General features: G+C 36.2%; 1 protein-coding gene across 2 annotated transcripts in view; it reads left to right on the top strand.

Moving 5' to 3' along the window:
- The window catches only part of PDE7A (phosphodiesterase 7A), a 75279-nt gene that overhangs the window by 23079 nt on the left and 25896 nt on the right, over positions 1 to 26304 (top strand). Inside the window, exons 1-3 of one of the 2 annotated variants that reach the window (XM_009814309.2) lie at positions 10574 to 10633; positions 17542 to 17602; positions 25167 to 25250. In XM_009814309.2, the coding sequence (XP_009812611.1) occupies positions 10574 to 10633; positions 17542 to 17602; positions 25167 to 25250 (205 nt within the window). Of the gene's footprint in view, positions 1 to 10573; positions 10634 to 17541; positions 17603 to 25166; positions 25251 to 26304 lie in introns of those variants that run through there. The other variant, XM_059815187.1, reaches the window with a different exon arrangement.

Consider the following 26304-nt stretch of genomic DNA (forward strand, 5'->3'; position numbering starts at 1 on the left):
CAGTTAAGATGAATCAGTAGTCTTTTTTCTTTTTTCATTTTTTTTGAGGTGAGGTTAAAATTAAGGACATCATAAGTATGGATTATAAACAGCTGACTATGTTGGCTAATGTTTTATTACCATGAATGTCTTTCAGTGCAGGATACTTCCCAAAATGTCTGTGTCACCTGTCAAGAAGGACATGTGGGTAACTTTCTTGAAAGAAATAGAAATTACTTAATATAAACACTCATATCTCTCAAAGCTGAATAAAAGTTCAGTGTTGAAAATTGATCTATTATTTTCAGGATTTGAAAAGATTTTGCTATTCACAATTTGGAGAGTAAATGAAAGACCAAGACTTGTTAGGCCTTTCACCAGTGACTTCCAGGAGAAGTTCTCTGGCATGGTATGCAATAGGACTTTGACCAGACTGATGGGTCAGCCCACAGTATGTGCTACCTTTCGTTTCCTGTTCTCCTACACTATTATTTGGTGGGAAATGATGCAAAAGATGGGACAGTAGGATGAGAGTGAGTTATTTGATTACACATGGAAAATTTTGGTTAGAGGCATGAGGACAGTGTCTGGTGTCTGCCAATTTGTAATTTTGTGAAGGAAGCAGTAAAGAAAAAGTAGGGGTAATTGTGGTGGAGGTGGACTGATTTATAGCATGGGAAGCAAGGCTCTGCTGCGTATGTCACAGGTTGGCTCCCCATGTCACCTCCCCCCCGCCCCCCCAAAAAAACCCCAAAACAAAACCACAAAAAACACAACAAAACCAAACAGGGATCTTGAACTAGAGGCTGGGTTGCAATTCTTTCTATTTTTTTCTAGGTAAGTCTTTGGGGGTAGGCTCAGCACTTCCAGTACTGTTCCCTTCAGGAGCAATGACATCCATATGCAGTAACTATTTTAAAGCAAAGAATGTTTTTAGTGTTTTCTGTTATTCTTTTGTTCTGATCTTTAGTTCTATGTGCTCATCTATATTTCCATAAAACTTAAAATTCCTTCATGAGGTGAGAAAGGCTTTAATTATGTTGAGGCTTGTGTCTGTCTTCCATCATATTTGGAGAAGTAACTGACAGCAGATCCTCCTTTCCCCCCGAGAATGGGGCGAGCAGTGCTGTACGCCTTTTGATCTGTAAACTCCCAGCTCTGACAGAGTGATGAGGAGCCTGGAATTATGCTACAGTCATGTAAGTTACTCCTCTCTCTCTCTCTCTTCCCTCATTTTCCAAATGTGTTTCAGAGGTTGCTTATGAGGCTTAATTGTTTTGCCATTCTGCTTCTTTCCGAAAGTCCCTCTAAAAAATTAGATCACAACATTCATAAGGAAATTACAATCCAATATACTAGACTTTCCCCTTACTGTCTAAGTCATATAACATTAATGAAATTAATTGCTTCTTGGTATTCTTAGTTTGTTGCTTTTAGACAGCACAAATTTAGTACTGGAGATAATCCTGTAGCAAGCCGAGATGGCTTCTCACAGAACAATGGGATGATTAGTGATGCTGAATTTGAAGACAGAACAGGGATCTGGTAATAAAAAATTTTGTGATGTCTATATACCTGAAATATTAAATGCTTTCAAATGTACTAAGCTGAACTACTGTTCAGGGTTCTCAGACAAAATGAAAGGTTTTAACACTAGTTTGTGTGCAAACAGAGAACACTGCAAGCGGACTAAAACCAAGACTTCAAATAATAAATTCACCCAAAGTAGCTAACTTTTGCTTTAAGTAGATATAGCTTCAAAGCGTATGCTAAGATTTTTCCACTACAGCTTTTCATCACTTCCACAAATTCAGCATGCCCTATACAGATGCTTAATTTGTATGCTGGGCCCTGTGATAAAGCTATTTCCGTCAATGAGATTCCAAAATTACAGGCACTGATGTCAATGCAGATGAGGTTAGCCTAATTTGGTCAAGAGAGGGCTATGCCATGCAAAATCTTCTTTACATGGGCACGTAAAGGCCAGTGCCAAGACTGACAGGTGTCCAGTGGGTGGCAAGGAGCTTCAGAGAGAAACGTTCTTGTTGGTACTGCTACAATTCTTGCTTCTTTAAGAAACAATATAATAATTGTATGGCTTTTTTTCAGCATTCCTGCAGGGTAACTAAGTAAAATGGAAATGGAGCTTAACTTTACAAATGTAAATCTTTTAAATCCTATTCAAATAACTTTTTTATGCTAGATTCTTAAATTCAATTTCTGTTTAATGTTAAAGCTTGACAATGAAAGTAGCATCTTGTTACCTTCGAAAATGGAATATTAAATTCAGAGGTATGCTGCTGTGAAATCCCTGCAAGAAAAATTACTTGAAAACGATTTTTAATTGTAGCAGGTCTTGGAATGTTGTAAATGCGATAAAATGTACACTCAGGTTGAATAATGAGAAGTCTCTACAAGGATATTGTATTTTTGAGAAGGCTGTAGAAGGATATTAATTGTAGTTGAAGTCCCTGAACTTTTTTTCTGCTAGCTTTCCACCTTTTTTCTATGTCAATGTGTCAGCTGTGAAGTGTATCAAAACTGTATTAATCTATTAATAGAACACTTTCTTTATACATGCTTATTTCCATACCTCCTTCCATGCCTCCCCCTATTAGGGGATTGCAGTCATACGGAATTTTTTTGCCTGGGAATTTTTTATTAGTTTTGAGCTTGTAATTCTTCTGTTCCTTTGTCAGCTATCTCTTTCTTAGTACTAATGGATTTTTAAAAAAATAACTCTTTCTTTGTATCCAAAAAAAAAAAAATCTGACATCTCTGTAATAGAAGGTTGAACTTTTTCAGTGTATTTCAGTCTCAAACACAGTAGTCTTTTTCAGTTTAACACCTGCAGACATAAGCCACAACACTACTGAAAAGCTCTCTCTGTTACTGGCTCAGTTTTATCTATAGTGGGTGAGATGCTGAAATAAATTGGTCAGATTTTTGACGAAAAGTCTTTGGATTCATGGATTGGTGGCACCCACATGCTAACAAAATATTAATGGAAGGTAATAACTACATGTTTTACAAATGTGTAAATATCTATAAAATACCAGTTTTGCATGAAAATACCTTTATTAAACTTTGTTAGACAGTTTTTAAAGCATTCGTTATAAGAAATTTGCGTCTGCTACAGGTCAGAGAAGGAGAATTTGGAAGTATGTAAGACAGGGTTGTATTGGTAGCTTAATAAAATAAAAGGTGGGAAGCTGGCAATAATATATTGCAGCCTGGAAAGTGAAGGAAGGTGTTGTAATGGCAGGTGTTGAACTGTGGTGTTTGGAAGGTTATGGTTTTCAGCTTATGGTCTCATTAGAGCCTTTCTAAGTTTAAGTAGTTCAGCTGCAATCGGTCTGCTTAACCAGTTCAGTTGAAATTGGTCAGTTTAACCTTAATGGGCATAGGTTTAATTAGTTCTTGGGGAAAATGCATGGAAGACTACAAGTATTTTTGGGCATGGTGCATAAGCAAGTTCTGAAATAAGTGTTTGGTGCAGATGAGTCTCCAGATTCGTTTTCTCTGGAAAGAATGTTGTAGCATAAACTGTAACTCTGCTAATGGGTTCTTATTTGCAAGCTTAAAATGTTAGATTTTTGAGGTGAAAGAAGTTGAATGTAGTTAGCCAATGTATCTTCTGTTACCTTTTTTGTATTTCAGATACTATGTGTTGCTGCTTAGGTATGTGCTTTGATATTTTTTTTTTTAAATGCTTGAGCATGGCCAATATGATCTTTCTTTGAATCTCTTTAATCGTTATAAACTCTGTGATGACTATTTAGGTTAATTATTATTTTCATTTGTAATGCCATGATATTATAAATAAAAATACTATATTGATTTGTGTATTTAACAGCAGATGCTGTAACCAGTTTCAGTGTTTGTCCTATGTAGTTATTCAGTTATTCTAATGGAAATTATCATAGAATAGGAAGATATAACAGCTAGGCTTGATTTATTTCAGATGTTCTGTTGCCATCTCTGTTTAATTTATTAATGTGAAACTTCCAGTTTTTCCCTTGAAATTTAATCTTTCTTGACAACATAATACTTTCGTGTTTTTGTGTGAGGGCTAGCAAGGAATCAGAAACAAAGATGATTTTATTACTGCCTTTTTAATGTTTAGCATATTTTTTGAGCTTTAGCATATGCCTGTGTGCCTAGGGAAATGCTGAAATACGTTTTTTCTGTGGGAATTCTTAATTGTTTAAAAACAAAATTTGAAAATGATACCTAAAATCCTTGCATAAATACCTGCTCATAATAAATGGAAGCTGTGTTGCCTGGGGAGTCTCAATAGATGTCAATATTTTAATTTTGTGTAAACTACTTTTTAAATACTTCCTACAAAGTGAATGGAGGGGGGGGCCCTGATTGCTTCCTCTGCTCCCCCTTTCCACACACACATGCTTCTAGGAGCTGTGAAGCTGCAGAGGTGAGCTAGTAGTGTTTATATAAGAGCAAAAGTTACTTGGAGAAGCTTCTCTCCAAGGAAAAAACCTTAAGCCTTGAATTTAGAAGACAAACTTCTTGTGTCCTTTGCATCTTCTGTAGATAATTTATGAAATTATAAGATGCAACTACTGTGACTTAAATTTATGTAATTTCGTTTTCTAAAGTGTTGTGATGTGTTGGCAGTTTTGTGATGCTGTCCTTCTGTAAGATTGTAACCTCAGTGTTTTTTATTTAGGTTTCCAGATAAATATAAGACAGGCAATAAGATAGGCTTTCACTGTTCATAGGATGTGCTTTAGAAATAGAACATAAATGTTTTATTACAAAGTCCAAAACCTTGGTAGCTTTTCTTGTCACATACTACTTTTCATCTGTTTTCACTTACATAGCCAGGTTACTTGCAATATGTGAAGTATGTGGGAATTGAAATTACTCTTTATTTGCTTCCAATATACCATTCAGTCTTTGTTGAAGGTGTGTTTAATAATGAAACACAGTAACTCAGAGCAGCTAAAATGCAAGTTCTTGCATCTCACCTTCAGAACAGTCTATCTTTAGTGAATGGATTGCAGTCTGAGGCCCCAGTGGTACTTTGTCTTTTAACAATGGTACCATTTTTTAACTCTTCAAAAATCACGGATGAAGGCATTCTATTGAATGCTAAAACTGGTCCAGTTTCTTGCTGTGCCACAGACCTTTTGTGAATGAGCAGAAGGCAGTATCTGCAAACAGGTGTCTGTCCAGACACTGGCACAGTGACAAATGATCTAATTTAGATCCTTTAAATGTATAATGGTATGTTCTTTGTAGAAACTCTGAAATTTACTATGTTAGGTAAAACAAATCACCAGATGATTGACTAAAGTTCATGATATGACAGAGGCACAGAGAGTATTCTAATTTCTATTGCAAAAGAAGCATTTTAGAAGTAATCTGTTTCTAGTTGTTTAATCTATGCAAGGAAATTAAAAATGCATTCTCATCCACCCCCCAACTAAGATATGTGCATTTTTGCCAAATCACTTTTTCAGAGTTACGTGGTCATTTCTATTAACCTGCATAAGCATGATGTTGAGTAAATAAGATGAAAGGTTAACAACAGCCATCAGAAAAATGCAATGTTTAATAATGTGCTTGCTTTGGCAAAGATTTATGTGATTTGTTTATAAAATACAGAGTATCTCTTACCCCTTTTGGAAATGCAGTGCACATAGGATGATCCTGATAGTTTTCTATTGCTACATTAGAGTAGCTGATGAATGAGTGGTGATACAGATATGTAGGGTTGTTGGCTTCCTTTCATTTGCTGAGGTTGGATACTTTCATTTTAAGGGGGCAAGGGGGTTCTTTCTTTTTCTATCTTATGGAAGACTGAAATGGAAGATGTATAAAAATGAAAAGTGCCCTTTAAGAAAATCAGTAAATTCTACTTTCTGGATCCGTATTTGTTCTTGGCTTTGGAAGTTCATATTCTGGAGTTCTAAGCCCTTGATTTAAGATCAACCAGTCTTCTGAGTTTAGTTGCAATGAATTAACTAGTAATGATGATTTATATGTAGTAAAGAAGGTGAATTTTGCTAACTTTCTTTAATTTTTCATGTTTGCTTATTGCTTACTCACTGATATGTAGCTTTATTAATAAGCAGCTAGAATAGTTGGAATCTTGTACCTTGTTGCAACATAGGCTAACATGGCAAATCTTTTAAATAAGAACCTGAACTGAAAGTAAAATGCTTAGATAACATTTTAAATTAAGGTATAAACAGAAGTAGCATTTGTAAAAGTTGGTTACTGTGTATACGTTGTGAAATTCTGAAGTATGTTTTCAGTATCAGTAAAAATAATGGTGTATTCTTCTATTTTCCTTCATTGCAGTCTTTAGTGGTTGGGTTGGGCTGCAGCAATAGCTACCCACATCTGTTACAAGAATACTTCTCTTGCAGATTACCATTTAATTATTCTTTGTTAGTGAAGTCTGCTGGAGAGAGAGATTGCATGTGATAGATAATGAGACAGGGAGAAAAGTGAAGAAAATATGGAAATTAGTTTAGAGCTGTGGGTTTTTTCCCTATGTGCTGATAAATTGGTAATGATAGGCTTATTCCTCTGCTGTCTTTACATGCTCTTAATATAAATATGGTGAAGTTTCCTGACTGGTCCATAATAAGTACTATGCCAGTAGGGAATGTATCCTAGGAATCAGTGTGCCACAAGCCACTGTTCTGTGCCTGTTCTGGAAGGGGGTGTTTGAAGGGCAAAGGGGACTCCATGGACATCTCACTTCTGGGCCAGGTGTACAAGTGCATGTATGTGAAATCAGGTCATTCTGGAAAGTAGGAGTGATTAGCCATGGGCCTCAAACTTCTGCATAAAAACTGATGTGGTGATGGAGATCTGTGAAGCCCTGCTGCCTTTAAACAGGAGCATCATATGAGACCCAATAATGTCTGTGAAATATGGTGCTGTTCCTTCAATTCTGTATTTCCTGTAGGTGTTATTGAAATGTTTTTTTGGGGGTGAGCATTTAAAAACACATCTGTAGATATAGTAGTTACTGAGGTTTGTAAGGCAACACTGAGTCATTCTTCAGGACTGCTGAAATTTGTTTAAAAAAAGATAAAAGGGTTGGAACAGATGGGTATTTAGAAATACAAAAGTAAAACTGGGATCCTGTACTTGTAGTTCAAATAGCAGAGTACACTAATAGGAAATAATGGGGTTCCATGTGGAGCCTTGCACATCTCTATGAGTGTATATGGAAATAATTGGATCCTTGCAAATCACCATGGCATATTAATGGAGAGCTACTTTGAATTGGTAGGAGCTGGTCCCATGTGATGCCAGTTTCGCAAATTCCTTTATCTTTAACAAATTCTGTAATGGAATCTTTGTAACAACTGTTGCAAGACCTCAGGTGCTTTCTTCTGCATTGATAATGAATTCCTGTCTTATAAGGAATTACACAGAAAGGTTTACTCAGCAAATGCAAAAATTGTAGCAAAATACGCATTTGACTGCTTAGATGCATCTACAATGCCGTATAACATTAAATTTATATTGAAGTCATTGGGATATTTACGTTTCTTTGGAAATGGTAAGAAACACCAATTGCACTTATGCATTTGAGCTGATGGTAAGGACGGAGAAACTAGATAATGATTTGTATGCTATATTGGAGTGTTAACTACTGGAAATCTTGCCTTGCCAAACGTAGTACCTCTGCGTTCACTGAGAAAATTAATTTTAGAAAAACCGAAAAATAATCTGCTAAAAAGCAGGGAAGAAGAGGAGAAGAAAGAAAACGAAACAGCTGTAGGAACTTCCATAATTTTTAAAAGACAAAAAATGCAATATATGATAGCTGTTCTTTCTGGTGTGCTCCTTCATTTCAAGATGAAGCTGAGACTGATGGTGATGTCCACAGCCCAAGGGTCAATGATGACACTCCCAGAATTTAGGTAGTAAAATAGGTAGTATGTTACTACAGAGGGAATTTAGTACTATCTTATTTTTAAGAAGTCTTGAACCTCAGGGTTTACCATACTTGCTAATGACCTTGAATAATTTCTTTCATATACTTGTAAAACATCATTTATTTCGCCTTCATCTTAGAATTGTTAATGGGGTTATTCAAAGCAGTACTTTCCCCAAAAGAGGCACTCTAGCTTCTGTGTTGATTTCTCATACAAACCAGTGCACTTCTTGATCTTCCTTTGTCCCCAAATTCAGAATTCTATTTCTGAAAGTCTTTCTGTTTCCAAGCCGTAGTTAAAACAAATAATGCTGTAGTGGTGCTTAACATATGGGCAAATATTCTGTGTTCTGGTATTAAACTTACGCATGAGACAATAGTTTTAAGAAAAACTTTTTGTAAGAAGAGGCTAATTAATTAAACCACTTACTATTGGAAGACAAAAAGAGGAAATGGTGGTTACTTTGTACCACTGTGTTTTCTAAGATAATGTTATGTTTCTGATATTGATGGAAGAAGGGCTTGTTTCATGCACCTGGGATAAGACCATCCATACCCTCCAAGAACATATTCATGTGTTTTGAGACAGGAAAACAGAGAAGACTGATCAGGGATTGAAAATAGTGGTGACAGAGAGAAATGCTTGACCTTTCAAAGAGTATAAGGCTATATTTGTGTTAGAATTTTATTTGGAGGAGAGTTCAGTCTTGAAGTAAATCACCTCATTGTCCCTGTTTATCATGACTATCTGTTTGTTTTCCAGAGTGGCTTTGGTATGTGCTAACTAGGCTCCTTTCAAAAGAACCTAAGTCATTCCACTCCTTTCATGCACCAGATGTACTCTAATCCTTGATAGGGTCGTAGAGGTTTGGCCAGTTATCGGTCATTTTTGGCAGCTTTGAAACTCCTGTGGTAGGGTTCTGTTCAGGAAGTTTGACTAAATGTGGCCTGCAAAAAAACCCCAACCTCCTGGACTTCATATAGTATAGGTGTAAAGACCTCAGCAGCAGCTGTGTCTAGATCTGCTCCAGTTGCGCCAAATTGCTAATGCAGATATAGCCTAATGCCATTTACTGTGTTCTATTTTTTTTAAAGTAACATCAGACTGGTGATGACTAATTGTCAGGGTGTCTTAACCTTGTCAAGTGTTTGGAGATGGTAATGTTTTTAAATCTACCTCTGTGACAGTTTGTATTTTGGGTGGAACTTGATGGACCTTTAGATAAGGGCTGCATTCATTAAGCGAGGTACCAAAAGGTCTGTTCTGAATGTTCTTGCCTACGGTTTTGATCAGACTGGTTTTCAGGGGCATGGGGAGGTGAGAGAGCAGAAGATATATGTTTGGAATGTAATGGTGCCGAGATCATGATTATAGCTTAAAAGCCAGCACAAATATTAGAAATCATATTATAAAATAGCAAAGAGCCCTATCCCAGTTACTGAGTTTTCTCCTTCATTCAGTGAACATCCACTGTGGTATGTGTCCCCTTTTCCTGTGGACAGAAGGAAATTAATTTCTCAGTGCTAAAGTTACTCCTTTGGTAATCTGTGCTAACTTTTGTATTTTGTGCATATATTAGAATTTGCAATATAATCTTCTTATAATAAAAAAAAAATACAGGAAAAGCAGACTTTTTGTATAATTTTCCTTTCAATTGTTCAACTTCATCCTTGTAGATTCCTCAATATCCCATGCTCTGTTCCTTTTTTTCCCCCTCTGTAGCTGCTTTTTTTCCCAAAGTATTTGAGATTTCTTTGTATTTCTGAAATGAAACTTTTTTGTCAGCTTAAAATGACGAAAATTAATCTCAAAGCCACACCAAGTATATAGGACCACTTGGCTGCATAATCAGTGCTCTTAGAGGAAGTTAGTCTGCTTTCCAACCCTGGAAGGTGCCAGGGGTGGGAGAGGGGGATCGTAGGCAAGTTCAACCCTTGGAGCAATAAACTGAAGCAACATGCCAGTTCAGGCATGAGTATGTGTGGCTGGAAAGGTAGTGTGAAGGCTGACTTGGTATTTAGTGGACAAAAGAAGAGATTAGAGAACCGTGATTGGTTTCAATGATTGCATGTCTTCAGTGCATTAACTTTCTTTCATTATTTATAGGAAGTTGCTACAAAAGCAACCTTGAAATATGTTTCGAAGTTCAGTTCAGCAGTTCTCCAGGTGGCAAAGATAAAAGGAACTTGTGAATATCGGCTATGGTGAAATCTGCTGGAAACAGGCTCTTCATAGCATTTAAAGGCAAGATGGTATCCTGAATGAGCTCTGGTGGTTTGAGGACTGGAGTTTGATCCTGTATTCTAATAAGCTTGGCTGTGATAAAATACATGTTACAACAGCATGTAATCGTGGTTTGTCATTTCCTTTAGCATTTCTGTAAGGTTTAGTAAGGTTTTACTGTTTGCTGTCTCCTCTGCTTGTAAAACTTTCCTGTTGAGTAGGGAGTTGGCAGCGGGACGTACAGGGCAGTGCTGCTCACGCGGAGCATATTGCTGGGCTGTCAGGTGACTGCAGCCCTCGCGCAGCTGTTGGCGGTGCAGGCAGTGCCTGCCTGCCTTCTGCCTTGCCACTGCGCGCTACTTCTTGGGCTCTTAAACCCTCTCACAGCTTTCAGCACTGGCGGGGATCAGGGAGATTATGCTTCAGGTCTTGGGGGTGATCCAATGGGAATTGCATTGATCTGGTGTTTAGCTCTGATCCTTATCAAATGGATTACTTCTAAGGTAGGCCATTTTATTATTCGGTTTTGACTAACTGGGTTTATAAGTAGCCTGAGAGAAAACAAGTCATTAAGAACTTCACGAATACTTATTTTTCTTTTTTAAATCTAATCTGTTTTGGAAACACATCATTCATCATTTAAGACTGTGTTTCTTCTTAAGTGTTCATACATGATTTTGTAGCTCTCGACTTTTGCCTGCCTTGAAGTGGGAAGAGTGTGTTTGTAGCAGTGCCAGTTAGGAGACGGGGAAAAGGGATCTGAAATGGCTTCTGAATGGCAGGGGTTTGCTTGCCTCCTTTACTCTAACATATCTTCAATTTTATAGCGCTCTAAAGGCTTTGTGAAAATAAGGAAAAACAATTTTAAACATAGTGAGAATAATACAAATTAGTGTGTTTTGCTTCCTGGACAGGATATCCTTTTTGTATTGTTGATTTCAGGGTTACGGGAGTGGAAATACCAGTTTTGTTTGCCTAGGTGAAATACCGGCTACTTTGCTTGCTTTGTAGCCCTTCCATTTGAGATGCTTGTGCTTTGAAAAATGTGTGCTAATGTTAGACAACATTAGGAGTTCCTACTCTCTCATGCTAATAGACCTAAGCGTCCTCATAATGTATATTGTGGTAGTAAATGTAGGCGAGATTGGTGCCTGGAGATGAGACCAGGCTCTTCTCAGCGTAGCTCGCTGCCTAACCTGGTGTTAATTTCAAAGGAGGAATAAATTTAAGTTTAGAATTGTGAAGGAGGGCCAGAATCATTGGAGAGAATGAGGGAAACTGGGGAAAAAAAATAATCAGAGTTCATGCATTTATATATAGATAGGGTTTTTTATTAACACACAATTTTAACATTTTTGTACAATTAACAGGAGAATCTGAACAAACATGAATTTGAATTTGTTGTGAAAACAAGGTTTGCCAGGCAGCCGTGCCCGTACTCTTCAGTCATTGCCAATAACAGTTATAAATTTACTAAAAGCAAAACCAGTCAGGCTTAGTTGCTAGCACTTGTGATAACTCCTGTCACATTAAGAAAAAGACCAGGATACCCTAACGGATGTTCACTTGTGACTGAAGGCAGATTCTAAATGCCAAAGTTTTACAGCCAGTGTGTTGGCCTAGTAAGTCATCTGCATTTTACTGGTATACTGTTGAATTGCTGGTTTCCTGAAACTTGACATAAAAGGCCTGCTTAAGGATTATGTCTGTAATTCAGTTTGGTCAAAGATTCTGTTAAGGTGAGAAAAAGAGGAATTCCAGGTAGCTGACATAATACAGTTAAGCATAAAAACCTCTACTATTTATGGTTGTGTTTTTAAATGTGCTAACGGTTGTTTCTTTTAAAGAATTTTTTTTTGTGTTCATCCAATTATTCTATTTTGCTGTTGCTTTTAAGTTCTGCCATTCTGCTTTGGTTTCTAAAGGTAATACCCCTGTATGTTTCTGTCCTCATTTAAGTCAATCACTTCTGATTTTTTTTTTTACTATGCTTTCTTTTCTGATCAATTTTCAAGCTTTTGTTTTGTGTATTTTTGTTAAATCTTGAAGTTTTTATGTTGATAAAACTTTGGGTAAACTTATGATGCCACATGATATACATCTAAGGTGTATGAGAGAAAAAAACCCCTTACAGATGCTTGTTAGATGTGGTTGTCAGTAACGCTGATAACTATCATTCAACCAGTAGCTAAGTTTAAAAATGATTGCCATCTGTCTTGGGAGACTATCATGTGAAATAGCTTTATATGGAAGAAATTATTAAAATTGCCACATTCAGATATTTGAAGGGGGTGTGTGTCTTATTGCTGATTAGTATTGCCTTCCTGAAATTACATTTTCTTATCACTGGTTTGATAAACTTTCAAAATACTGCTTTGAACTTCAGTGAAATATTTAGAAAATAATTGTAGGGCTGTTTTGCAGTGGCTTGCCTGAGTTCAGTGACAGTTTCTTAAGTGCTTTAAAAGAACATTTTACAGTGCTTTAGTGAGTAAAAACTTGGTGATGCCTTGTGGAAAACTGTGGATCTTATGTTAGCATGGAACTTTTAATTACTTGAAATAATTCTAAGAATTATGATAAATGACAGTCTCGCTTTTGAAATCCAATAATAGTTGGAGAAATCTGGTCTAGTTAGTTTGTCAGTCTAGGGACTTCTAGTTGATAAACTGTCTTAGAATCTAAAATAGTTTCCAAGTGTGTATTTTTGAGGGAGCATAACCAGTAAATTGCAGTTGCCATGGTATAACAACTTCTCCAAACTTGTTCTTAATTTCTTTTACTCAAAACAGCGCTCTGATTGTCGGGCATGTAACTTGGGCAGAAGAGCCAAGTAGGTAAAAATGCCAGACTGGCTGTGTTGCTGTCCTCTGGCTTTTCTTTCCTAGCTTCTGAATAAACAACTGAGTCGCAAGATGAGGGTTGTGTACTCCATCAAAAAGCATAGATGGTTCTTTCTGATGGGAGGTACTGAATTTTGAAGGCCAGCAGCTCTACTGATTTCTTTCTGCTGTTACAGAATGAGACCAGCCATTGTTTTGCTTGACAGCCCAAAAGCTGGCTAGCCGGCGCTTGCCAAAATGAAGTGTCCAACAGTAATGCTGGTGCTCTGCTCTGAACTGGATTGGGAAGTCCTTGTGATAAAACTGATACATCAATGGAAACGTTTCTGTTTGGCACAAACAGCAGCAGGTGCTCTGTTTCTAAGTGTTACATGCATATGCTGTACTCCCCAGCATCACTGAAGTAGTTTCCCTTTGAAGATATATCTGTGTGCTATTTTGGCATGTCATTCCCGTTGCATGGCCTTTAATAACTTCCTATGCTCTTGTGAAAAGATTTTCAGAAAGATCTGACTTAAATCTATCTTTTGGTAGATACTTGCTTCTCCTGTTCTTGTGGACTCCTTGTATCATGGTTGTTCTTAAAGGATTAATCTTCCACTTTAGTTTGAACTTCTTCCATTCACTTTCCATAAAGATGTTACAAAAGAGAGGAGAAATGAAAGCTTTTCTTACTACATTGCCCTTTGGAAGAATAAATGACACTCTTAACATGAAACTGAAATTTAAGGTGGAGTTTTCAAAGTGGAAGTCCACTGTAAACAATACTTCCCAGTCATCTTTCTGACATCTGTCTTCACTGCTGAAGCAAAACAGCCCACCCAGTTCAGATGGCTGCGCTCATGTCTGGAAAGGAGCGGTGTGGTTAAGAACCTCACCTAATCATTTGAGGAATTTGTTGAATCGCTTGGAGTCCAGCAGACTTGGTCCCACTGGACCAAGTTGTCCTTGTGCTTGGAAAGGGAACCTTCCTAAACATATTAGGATTGTCTTCAGTTTGAGCACTAGTAATTCTGTCTGCCTGTTGGAATGATGCTTATTTGTTTGAGATTTGTACAGAGGGTCAAGGAGTTCAATGTGCTTTACGGTTGTTAACAGGTACAAAGCTTCAGGTAGACCAAAGGAGTGGCAGAGATCTAGAAAATAAATTTTATGCTAAACGAGTTAACAATATTAACAATAACGTCATATTTTGAAGTGCCAGAAGTCAAGCTCTGTCCGTGAAGTTTTTAGCCAAGATTTCTAAGTAGGCTGATACAGTGTATGCTACAGTCATCTCAACTGTGTATATAAGGTAAATTTTAAGTGTAAGTATAGTCTTGATGTCTTGGTGTAGACTACGGAGAGTGGGTCTTTGATTAGCAATGAGGGAGGAGGTGTTTTTGGTGGTCATCAAAGGTAGAATCCTGGTAATTAAATTGTTTGAACAATTTAGTGCTTTACAGAAACTTTAGTTCTTCAAGACGTATTTGCCTTTCCACTTCCTTGCTTCCACACTTGCTGCATATGACAGTTCATATCTCAGTAGAAGCTGATGCATTAAATCTGGTCTTTCTGTTTGCTGGATTTAACAAGTGGAATCTGGGCAGGGTATCTTAAAGAACCACAGGCAGGGTGGATTAAATTTATCTTTTTTTGCTTTTTTTTCTTGCCTTTTTCTAGACTAGTATAGGGGGTAGTGTAACAAATATGCTGACAGTATTATTTGAAGTGGGAAAATAGGTGATATACCTCAACCTGCGGTACATAGTTCGGAGCGTGAGCTGACAGAAAGCAATCCATGGCTGGATGAGCGTAATATTATTTAATTTACCTACCTGTCACAAGTTGCTAAAACCTCTGTACCATTAGCTCCCTCCTCTGTCTGACTGCCCACCACAATGCTTGAAACTATCTGTACCTCACTTATTTGCCAGGTCTAAAGGTCCGAGATCTGACCACTCATCACCCACCCTGTATCTGTCCCTTGGTGGAACTTGCTAGTAAATGTTTTCCTCTTATCTATTTTATTTAACAAATTTCAATGAATGAAGTATGTTTAGGACCTCTACCCTTTTAGCAAAATTAGTGAAATTGTCCTGCTACTTTTGAAGTATTATTAGAAGGTTTACACAATAAATTTTTTCCTTAGGACACCAAACTTTGAAAGGTAATTTTAAAAGGATTTGATTGTTTAAAGATTCCTATGAGATCTTTCAGAGTGCTCTCAGATTGAAGTCACTTGTTTGTATAAGTAACTGGTTTATGTTTCTAAAAATGTGCTTTGTGTTTGATATCATACATGGATGTACTACTTTACCTAGCAAATAATATTTTAGATTTTAGAGAGCAAGTAATATTTTAGAATCAACACATCAAAAGGATTTATTTTTCAGTAAATCTGTGTGTATTGTTTTCCTTCTCAGAGATTAATGCTCCATTTGGGCATGGTTCTTCTAGCTGCATGTGTGCTTAGCTTTCTCTCCTGTATTAGATTACAGAACTGTACTGGACATGTCCAGAAATCTGTGATAGACAGGTGCAAATTGCAAGTTAGCACTAAATTACATCACTGATTGTGCTTAGTCAGTGATACGAAATGTTCCAGGCTACTGAAAAGATATTCAGCTGAGATTTGCTGAAATTCAAAGGTAGGTTATATGAAGAAATTGGAAAATGTTAGTGGGGAATCAGCATCGTTTTCTGGCTGATAGGAAAGGCAGCAATGCATCTTATCAGGACAGGCACGTTGCTGTAAGAAATGCTGTACAAACGTTATTTCAAGGGAAGGATTATTTGCATAGCTTATGATCTTCCGAGGAAATACATAACAAAAGCTGAGACAACATAAAAGTGCTGTACAGGAAGTTCTCCCTTGTAGTCTTTACAACAGCTATTATAATTAAACCCCTTTTGGAGCTAGGTCTTCGGTCATTTCTGTAATTAAATCTTAAGCTTACCTTTGGAAAAACTTCTCTGATTTCATGTGTAAGGTTTTTTCTTGTTCTAACATGAAAAATATTAAAACAATTAAGTGTAACTTCTGGGTTTGGAGTCAACACATCAGGTGTACAAATCATGCTGATAGAGGTTATTAATCTCTAGTCCCTCTTTGTGTGCATTCAATTTGCTCTGTAGATAACTGTTTATATGCAATTTTGCCTTTTTTCCCCTTCCAAGTAATTTGTTTCTTTATGTCTTTTTCTTTCTTTTAGAATTCATCTCAATATCCAACATCTATTTTTCTGTCCTGTTTCCTAACATAGTTTGATTTCCCATCTTTTGAACTTGTGCATTTTTAGGCTGTTACGTGTCCCCGGTGTAGTGTTGTTCCTGCTACACAGGAAAAAATGGGTGACTGCGTTCACCTCCAGGCTGGCTTTTATCTGAAGTTCTCAAAGGGGTATAATAACCCTCTGTGGCACCCAGGACTTCACTGTCCTCAGTGTAAATAAGAAGTGTGGTGGACACAGAAAGGTCATAGGAGTTTTTAATGCGCACACATGCAAAAAAAATCTTATTTCTTTAAAGAACAAATGTTGTGAACTGGCAAAATTGAAGTCTGATTGTGAAGGTGATTCTCTGATCCAAGGGTTAAGAAATAACATTAATGAAGGCTCTAGGAAGTGGCAGAAGATGTTGGAACTACAGTAAAGGCAAGGCGTGAGGCTGGCTGCTAGGTTGTGCCAAGCTTTGAAGACTACATGATGCCAGTGTTGTGTAACTATGAGAACATTCCTCCAGTTTTTAGCTATTAGAGGACCAGTTCACAACACTTGTGAGAGTCTTCCTGGATTATAACTATTATCCCATTAGCTGAATATGTATGGAACATACATATTTTGTGTAGGTAAGAAATACAGCCTATATGGGAGTATCTCAATGTCGTGCATGGGTAGCTTGATGACTCTTCTAGACTTTTCTCATCAAATGTGAAATACCACTTGCTTGTTTTCTTTAAAATACCTTTATGTATTACATCCTTCTTCAGTTGTACCTTGATTTGCCTACAGAAAGTACTGAGAGGAATTAAAGTAGCATGTGGCAGCCAAGTGCTGTCCTTGCAGAATATAGGTTCAATTCCTAGCACTGCAGTAATGGTGTCATTTGAGTTATTTTACTTCTTTTTAAACTACTTTTAGCTTTGAGAGATGGAAATACCCCATAGGTAAAAGTAAATAAACAAACAAACCAAGAACTGCAAGTATTTGTTTTAAGTATGACATTGTAGAAGGTTATGAGGAACATTTCTTTTTGTGTCTGCTTAATCTTGTTCTGTGTCTTTTTTTAGTGTGCGGGAATGATTGAGGAGCATCAGGAAAGAAATTTAGGGGGGATATTTTTTCTACACTCTGGTCCTGTTTTTCATAATCTATTTACTACCAATTCCTGTCCTTCTTTTGTCTCCTCCTAAAACAAAATCAGTATATATGTATATATATTTGAAAGATGCATGTTCAAGTTTCCAAAATTAATTTTGAGAGTTAAATTGGAAATGAACAATTAATACTTTATTTTCATTTCAATTTAAAAATTATTCAGTTCTAACTTGCAAAAAAGAGACTTTTGTTTGGTTTTTTTGTTTGCAGAGACGTGGAGCCATTTCCTATGACAGCTCTGATCAGACTGCGTTGTACATTCGTATGCTAGGTAAGCATACCGGTTTCTGTATTGCAAAGTTCTAACGTTTGATTGATTTAAAATAATTATTTTTTTTATATTTGAGTGTTGAATTCTTAAACTTATCATTCCCTTTCTCCTGGATAATACTCTGGTTAGATTCTTTAGAAGAGTTTGGGTTCTTTTGTGTTGACTTGGGTTTTTTGGTTGCTTTCCTTTTTTCTTTCTAAGTTAGCCATTGTGTCAGATGTTTTACTCCTTAAAAAAAAATAAAAAGTTCTTACAATTAACGTAATGTGGTTGGTAGAAGTTAAGTTTTCCAAGTGAGTCCTGATTGATCTTTATTTCTGTGATGGAATTTATCACCTCTGCATGGTATCCTTATGGTTAAAACTGTAGCTTGGAGAACATTTGTGTGAGAGTTACCACACTTTTAAAACTTCAGTACTGAGGCTATGAAATGCTCAAGGTGCTATTAAAATAATGATATGATTCTAAACAATACTTCTCTTACTAATTCTAGAAGATGACTTGAGAACGGAAAGGGCGCATGACAGGGCCAGTAGTTTAGTCAACTTACTGAAGAACATTTCCAGAGTAGCAACTAGATAAAGGGTAAAGCTGAATTAAAATGAAAGAACAGTATTGGGAGGGGCAAGCATCTGGGGGAGACCCTCTGTGATAGTGAGTGCACTGAAGGAGGAGTTGAGGTCAGTCATTGTGAGGAGAAAGATGCAAAGCTCTTGCAGATCTGGCTGCCGGATTCAGTACTTGCTGCACCTCTTCTGCAGGCTGGTGGTGGTGCAGATGGCATGGGGACTGTGTATATACTCTTAAGTCTGTTTCACTGCAAAATTATGCCACTTCATTTAAGTCATCTTGAGCTATGATTTTGTGTTGAAATGGACTATGAAGGCTTGCATGATGTCTTGCACAGCTCAATGAACATCAACAGCTAGTGATTATAAATTCTTAACTGGCTCCAACTAAATCAGTCAGAACATGTCTTTTTATGCCCTGAGTCTTCTCAATTTAGTTGTATATTGTATGTATTAAAGTCCCCAGAAATTCATAACTGCTTAAAGTTGTAAGCTATATGCATGGGTACACGTGTGTATGTATATGAATTTATAGTCATGACCTAGGTATGGAGGCATATGTGTGGTATGTATATATAAATCCAGTTTTGACTTAGCATCTTTGCATTTTTGTTTTTCAATTATTTTGGTTTTTTAAGTTTGTGAAGTTGTTAATGGTATAGCACTGGCTGTATACTGAAGGATTTTTGATAAGAGAATGTAATTACTTTGGAGACTTGTTAAGAGGAGGAGGACAGAAGATGCTGGCTTCTAAATGTTTATTGAAAAAGCTGCTGGTTTTTTTTCGTTGTTGGAAATAGGTTTATTTAATTTTCAAAAGTTAAAACAACTTTTTTCATTTTTAATCATCCTTTTTGCAGGATGAACACTAGAATTCTTCAAAATGTTATTTTTCTGCTCTAGTCATAAGAATAAGAAAGCAAATTCAGGCCTGAGGTAGTTTTGTTTCCTTGATTTTGTGATACTTTCTAAAAACGACATTTATTTTGTGCTGTAGTTAGAAAATACATTTTTTTCTGCTTCAAAATCCTACAAATTGAGTACTTTTAATTCCACAACAGGGGAAGTATGTATTAATTTATTTTAAAAATGCACTGATATGCTTGATCTAAAGGTACTGTAAGTATATGTCTATGTTTTTATATTTTTAAAATTAATCTGCTAGTGATAGAAACTCAGCTTGTAAGAAAATTTCTGGGGAGAATAATCTGATTTCTTTTGCTACTTTGGGAGTTTAACTGTACCATGAAGTAGTTAGACCCATCATTTCTGCAGAAGGGTTTGTGTTAATGCTCAAGTAAATCGAGAGGAAAGCAAAGCATGACTTCCTGTGGTTCTTGAGTACATACACCTGAACTGAGGGAAAAATCTCTCTTGTTTTGAAATCTTTCTTTGACTATTCTCATAGGCAGAACTAGTATATATTCAGAACATGATGTAAATAAAATTTTCACTTCTTCTCTCATTTGAATTAATTATTAGACTGTGTGATTGGTGCTTGTTATGAATAGCATAACTCTTGCTGGCATTCATTGCTGTTCAATGATGCTAGCTATTCAGAGGCAGTAAGTCTTTCAAAGGATTGACCTCTTCTAACTTTGGCTGGAGGGAGGAGGGTACCAACAAGCAAACAAAAAATTGCTCATTGGATGTTTGAATCAGTATGTTAAATATGTATTACTTTCTCACTTGGTGATCACTTTGTTTTCCCAACTGTTATGTACACTATACTGTACAAGTTAGCAACTATTTACAGATTTATTACTGTTGTATTCATAAACGGACTGTAAAAAAGACCAGCCTGAAAGCTGAACAGTTGGACGCATCGGTATGTAGAAACATTCATATCAGAGTAGATTCATGAATGAATATATTCAATTAGAATTTTTTGCAAGAGATGTGAAGTATTGCATTTCCCATACAGTATTGTGAGGGTTTTGGGGTTTTTTTATTTATCATAGTACACTTATCAGAGTAAGCTGTAAAGAATCCTCAGCTTCAACGGGAAGTTAGGCACAGTCATGAGAGGTTTTGCCTTTTACTTGGTTGGTTATTATTCCAAACAGACTATATCTGCTAATAAAAAGTACCTTGAATAAGGTGTTTACTTTAGCTAAGGGTATCTAGGACAACTTCCTCTGCCTCTGTTTAGTTGTGCTGGCCGTAGAGTTGCTTCCTTTAACTTTTTCAGGCTGTTCCAGTGGGAATCCAATGGAAATTCATTTGCACCAAGTAAATAGAAATTCCTGTGGTATAGCAGTGTTCCAGGTTCAATTTAAAAGATCCAATTTTAGGGGCACACAAAATAAACAACTAACTCTTAACTGTCTTCGTCAGTGTCGATATAAACAAACAGCATTGACTCTGACTCATCTGTCATACCCCATTCCCAAAATATATACTAAGCCACTCCCGAGTGGCTTATTTACTATTTAAAAATACAGATACAGATGCAGCATTGTAGAATTTTTCTTTTAAGACCTTGGAAGGGCTAATATCTGCATCACCTCAGTCAGCTACTTCTCTCAGCAACTATGAGGAATTCTCAAAATTTCTTGTAAGTGCTTCTGTGTAATCTTGATACATTCCTGATTTTTCTCTTTGCTTTTCTGGTTTCTTTTTCTTGTTGTTTTATGTTGCCTGTAAGTTTTGCTGCTGTGCATGGGGTGGAAAGAGTGGGGCACTGACTGCTTGCATTGGTGAGCATGCACCTCTCAACTAAAACTGGAGCATTTTACCCTCCTTTAGACATCTTGATCATTTCAAATAGGAAACAGTGGAGGCAAGCTACTGTGTAAAGCAGGTGCATGCTCTTCTCCGGTAGTGGTTGTTATGTTGTATGGTTTAATTCTGGCATATTCAGCTGACCTGTCATCTGTTTCTCCAACAAATTTAATAGGAACTTTAATCTGTGAAGCTAGTAATTCTTTCTGGAAGTCCTGCTCTTCACAGCTTCATGGCTTTGACTTGAGTGGTTTACCTTGAGGTGGCTGTCATAATTTCTGCTCCCAGCTGTCCTCCGTGATCTCTGAGACTTCTGCCCCTGCTCCAGAAGGCCTCAGCTCCCCAAGCAGCTGCTGCATTGTTACTGTACCACACTGGAGTATTAGGGTAGCACGAAGTATGTGCTGTGTAACCCTAACGCGCAGGGATGTCAGCTATGGCATTTCAGCTGCCTCGTAAGTATCAGAGCTGTCCTTGGGGTGTGAGCAGGAATCTGAGAGAGGGGTAGGAACTAAATGATCTGTCTCAAGGTAAGTTTTGTTACAGCCCTGATTCCTTTTCAGTTTTCAGTTGTAGCTGCAAACCTCCCTCTTAACAATTCTTCTTCCACAATTTATTCAGTCTTGAATTGAGTTTCTGCCTGTATGGCCTCTGTCTTAAAAATGCAAGCAATCCTGGTCATGTAGAACTATTCTGGAAAAAAATCTAGTTAAATACTTAGCCAACAGATATTTTGCCATGTTTGTGCACAAAATCAGATTTTTGAAAAGAAGGCTTCATGGTTTTTAAATCTTTCTTGATTCTTTGGATTCACAGAAACTCTCAAAGAGGAAAAAATTGTTCCTGGAAGTCCACTGTCATTAAGATTCTGGACTTGAATGTGTTACCCTAAGGAAACAGGGGGGAGTCTTTTCAGAGTGGCTAAAGTGGCTAAAGAAGAGACACTTAAGATAAAAACTGTCAGCTTGCTACCACTTCTGCTCCCCCAAGGAAACTTACCTATAAGCAAAAGGTGTGATCTGATGATTTCAAAAGATTTTGTGACTACTTGATATTTTTTTAAAAGGCCTAAATAAATGAAAACTATTCATAAGTTCTTTTGTTTTAGGTGTTGATTTTTAATAATCTTTCAGCTACCATAATAATAATTGGCTCTGAGGTTGGACTTCTGCTGCTGTTTGAAGGAATTTTGCAACAGTGTCCTTTTGGCTGATAAAAGTAATCTTAAACCTGAAATGTCTTGTGCCTTTTTTTCAAGTAACCTATGATGATAAACATGTCTCTTCCTTAAAATTAAATTCTTTATCATTTCAGAGTCATAGGGTTACAAAAAATTTATGCAGGATTTCCCAAGCAAATCGATGCAAATATGTTATGTTGTGTGCAAGCACAGTGAAGTGGGTGCATTTGGGATCTATTGATCTTTGCAGGTCAGATTAACTGAACAGTGAATGCATAACGATGGTCCAGTATTTCTGGATGTTTTGGGACTAACTGTACATACGCAGTAGAGATTAGTTTTACTGTGCTAATGTACAGCCAGTTTGATGCTATTCCTCTTTATGCTTCTATAGACATAAAACTTCAGATGGATGTATGGTATCTTCAAATTCCACTTGTACTAATCTTTTCCAAAAACATTTGTTGTCTGAAATCCTGAAAAATGCTGTAGTTCTGTACAATAATAATGGACACAGCTCTTCTGCCTTCGTTTTAGCCCAATAGGAATTTCCACTTTGTTTACTGTGATAAATTCCAGTCCTGTAGAAGTGATATCTTTTTCCAGAATAAATCCAAATGTATTCTAAAAAAATTCATCCATTATTGAGAACTTGATTCTTAACAAAATACCCTCTGCTCCTACCATGATCAAGGAGAGAGAATTTTGTTTAATGACTATTTAATGAAAATATTTTGCTTTCCTTACTGGGAATTTCTCATTTCATATGTATGCCAGTAAATACCCTCATTTTACCTTTATCTTATTACAGTCACCTTTTTAATAGTTTGCCAGGTGCATTTTTAGCATAGCATTTCTTCTTTTGGCTAACTATTCCTGTAAATAGTTGTTTTAATAATTCCTGTTAAAAGCTATGTAGTTTGTTGCACTTCTGCATTTCACTTGTTGACAGCTTTTCTTGTTTTCCTACTCAAAATACACAACATCACGGGTATTTCAAGGGTAACAGGGATACTGTTATTCTATCTATGCTGTTAGACTGGGTACTAGTAAATAAAAAAGAACAAAGCAGAGAGAAATTTTCTGGATCTCATTTATCACATGGACCTGCTTGTTTTGTTATTTGCAGAATTCCATGTTGGTCTTCAGGTATTTTTCTGTGAACTTTTCCTATTCTTGACACTTTGAACAAGTAAATTGTTCACCAAAACCTAGTTGTACACTGACTGAAACTATTTGCTAATTCACGTTATGGTTGGTAAATTTTGAAAGTTAAAACTGCCTTGAAAACTCAATATAATTCACAAAAGTTGTATCACCTTTTCTGTAAAGAATTAGCTCAACTAAAAAAACTCTTCTATTTTTCTTTAATTCAGCTGGTGAACTCATTCACACAGCTGTAGCTATGACTGATTTCCTACATAAATATGAGTGAAAGGTAGTGAAAGTTGCATTTTCCTCTGTAGGCTGGTATTTTCATACACAGCTACTAATGCATTCGCTGCCTCTTTTCAAAAACTTCCTCCCTTTTTCCTTTTTATTAATTTATTTTGTAAATAAAATTCACCAGTTGCTTGTGCCTAACGGAAGGGTTCTACAATTTGCTGCTTCTGTATTGCCTGGAACAAGACAAGCCTCTTGCACTCTGCTCCAGTGAATGCTTGTAACCTTTATAAGTAATATATTGTTAGTGGTCTGAAAAATAATAGTTACAGGTAGTAATTGAGTTACTTACCCTTGCAACTCTGTTAAGGTTCTTAGTTTCAAAAAACCAAAAGGAGTAATAACTGAAAACCACATGTATTTGGTATATTTTTACTGACAAGTAAACTTCAGACTCGTTATTTGGGGAGCCTTGGGCCTACTTATCTTTTTGTGGTCCTTCCAGTGTGCCTCATAAGATAACATTCATGTGAAGTGTGTCACTATAACACTGACATATCTATAGGTACATATCTGTAGGAAGATACCTGTGGAGTATTAAAAGTATATTACTGAAGTTTTAGTCAGTATCTTTAGCTATTTTCTGACAAGTTGCTTGCTCCAGCATTGCAAATTAGCAATTTGGAGAAGAAGAGGGAAAAACACTTAAGATGTTATCAGTTGCTGGAAAATAAATAGCTATATTTTTATTTTGTTCTTATAAAATTAATCTTAGTTCCTTGTGTTAAATACTTAGTTTCGATTCATACGAAAATCACAGTGTTTGAGGAGAGGCGAATACTACACTTGAAGGATTTTTCATAATTAGAAACTAGAACATTTTCACATCTTAAATTTCACTTTTTTGTTAGGATTTGAGGAGGGAAACACTTACTGCATTTTATCCTTAAAGGTTTGCCAAATTTGTAATTGCTAAAGGATTTTGAGTGTAAGTAGTTCATCTGGATTAAAAGCTTTCATTAATGCATACAAATATCTAATGAAAGAATACTGATCAGCTTTCAGTTGGTAAAATGCGTAAGTAGAAATCAACTAGCATGCTAAAAGATTCAGGTTGAAGCTAATTGCAGTGCAAAATAGTTTGATAAAATTTTAATACTGAGTTTTGGTATTTTAATAGGCTCTTGTGTAATATTCAAACAGCTGAGCACAAGTAAGTAAATGCTAGTGGGAAAATATTCTATTATATAATGTAAAACCATATTGTAACTAGCTTATTTGCTAAAAGCTACCATTTCTAGAAGCTGAATCTTTTTTGTATTATACAAAATGTTATTGTTTTATGTGTGTTACTGAGGAACAAATCAACTTTTAATGTTCTTGTTTCCTGTCATATTAAGGTGCATTTTTACCATACTGGTGTAGCAAGCTATTCCTAATTTCATCTGAATGCTTATCACATGCTTCTGGCAACCTATGCTCAGGCAGGAGAGATTTTCACAAGAAAGCATGCGATTGCATGTTGAACAAGTCTTCAAACTTTGTTTTGAATTTCACCTTTAAAACAAAAAGCATTGAAGTAGGCCTACTGTTTGAATAATCCTCCTCCATTAAGTACATGAATCTTTACCCCTCCAGGCTATGTTCATTTGCATTTTATCTCTGCCACTCTTCCACACTTTTATTTCACTTTTGACCCTGTTTCTAGGAGATGTGCGAGTAAGAAGTCGGGCAGGATTTGAAACAGAGAGAAGAGGTTCTCATCCATACATTGATTTCCGTATTTTTCACTGTAAGTATTTAAAAGCAGATAAATGACAAATAAACAAAGGCTTCCATTAATTTTAACTACAAAGCCTCTAAAAATAAAGTTAGCACCTTATATATATAGCAAGACCATTTCTGATACTACTTAGGAAAATCTTTCATGCTACTTCATTACCAGAAATAGAAGAGGACAATCTTCACTGCTAAATTTTTGTTTTTTAAAATATAGTTTAAACTCATTGAATTTAGACCTGAATCCCTATGGAAATTAATATGTGTGTGTGTGTATATATATATATACTCATATATATACACACACAGAGCTACTGACGTGTGTGCCAAGTTCTTACTTGGCAGACACAATCAGTTGAGAAGAATACTTTCCTGCTTTTATAAAGCAGCAGAAGGGCCTGGTCCAGGATGATGTTTGAAGAGAATTATGGTAGAGGTCACTATTCTTGACCTCATCATAATCAATTAACATTACATTTATTCAAACATGTAGCTAGGATTTAAATTTTTTGGACATAGAAAAATCTTAAATAAAGATTAAAATGTTATAAGAAAGCAGCAGACTAAATTTTTTTGATTATGTGTTTTAGGAAACATTTTTTCTCAGAAGTGTTACAAGAAGAATATTTTCAGATAATTTCACTTTTTTCTCTACATCTATATTGTTATAACTAAAAACATCAAGTAGTTGTAATATAAAAACTTCAATAACCACCGAACCAATACGCAGCAAAAGTGCAGAGGATTTAAGTCTTAATTAAATTATACCAATAATATTAATGTATTAAATGTCATAAAGTATCTATACCAACATTCTAACAGCACAATTCCAAGTATTCTGAATGCAGTGGAGAGCTTCAGAAAAACTTATTTCATGGTAACAAGTGTGGTTGTTGTAATTACCTTGTTAATAAAAATGAGTGGCAGAAACCAGTCTAATTAATATTCTGATCTTAACTGAAGTTACTCTTTTAAAAGAAGTAAATCACTACTTGAATTTAAAACTCTTAGTTTCATTCAAAAGTTAGTATCATAAAATAGGTGAGAAAACAAAGTTTGAAGAGTAT

The sequence above is a fragment of the Gavia stellata genome, chromosome 3 (assembly GCF_030936135.1).
Source record: "Gavia stellata isolate bGavSte3 chromosome 3, bGavSte3.hap2, whole genome shotgun sequence".
NCBI classification, from domain to species: domain Eukaryota; kingdom Metazoa; phylum Chordata; class Aves; order Gaviiformes; family Gaviidae; genus Gavia; species Gavia stellata.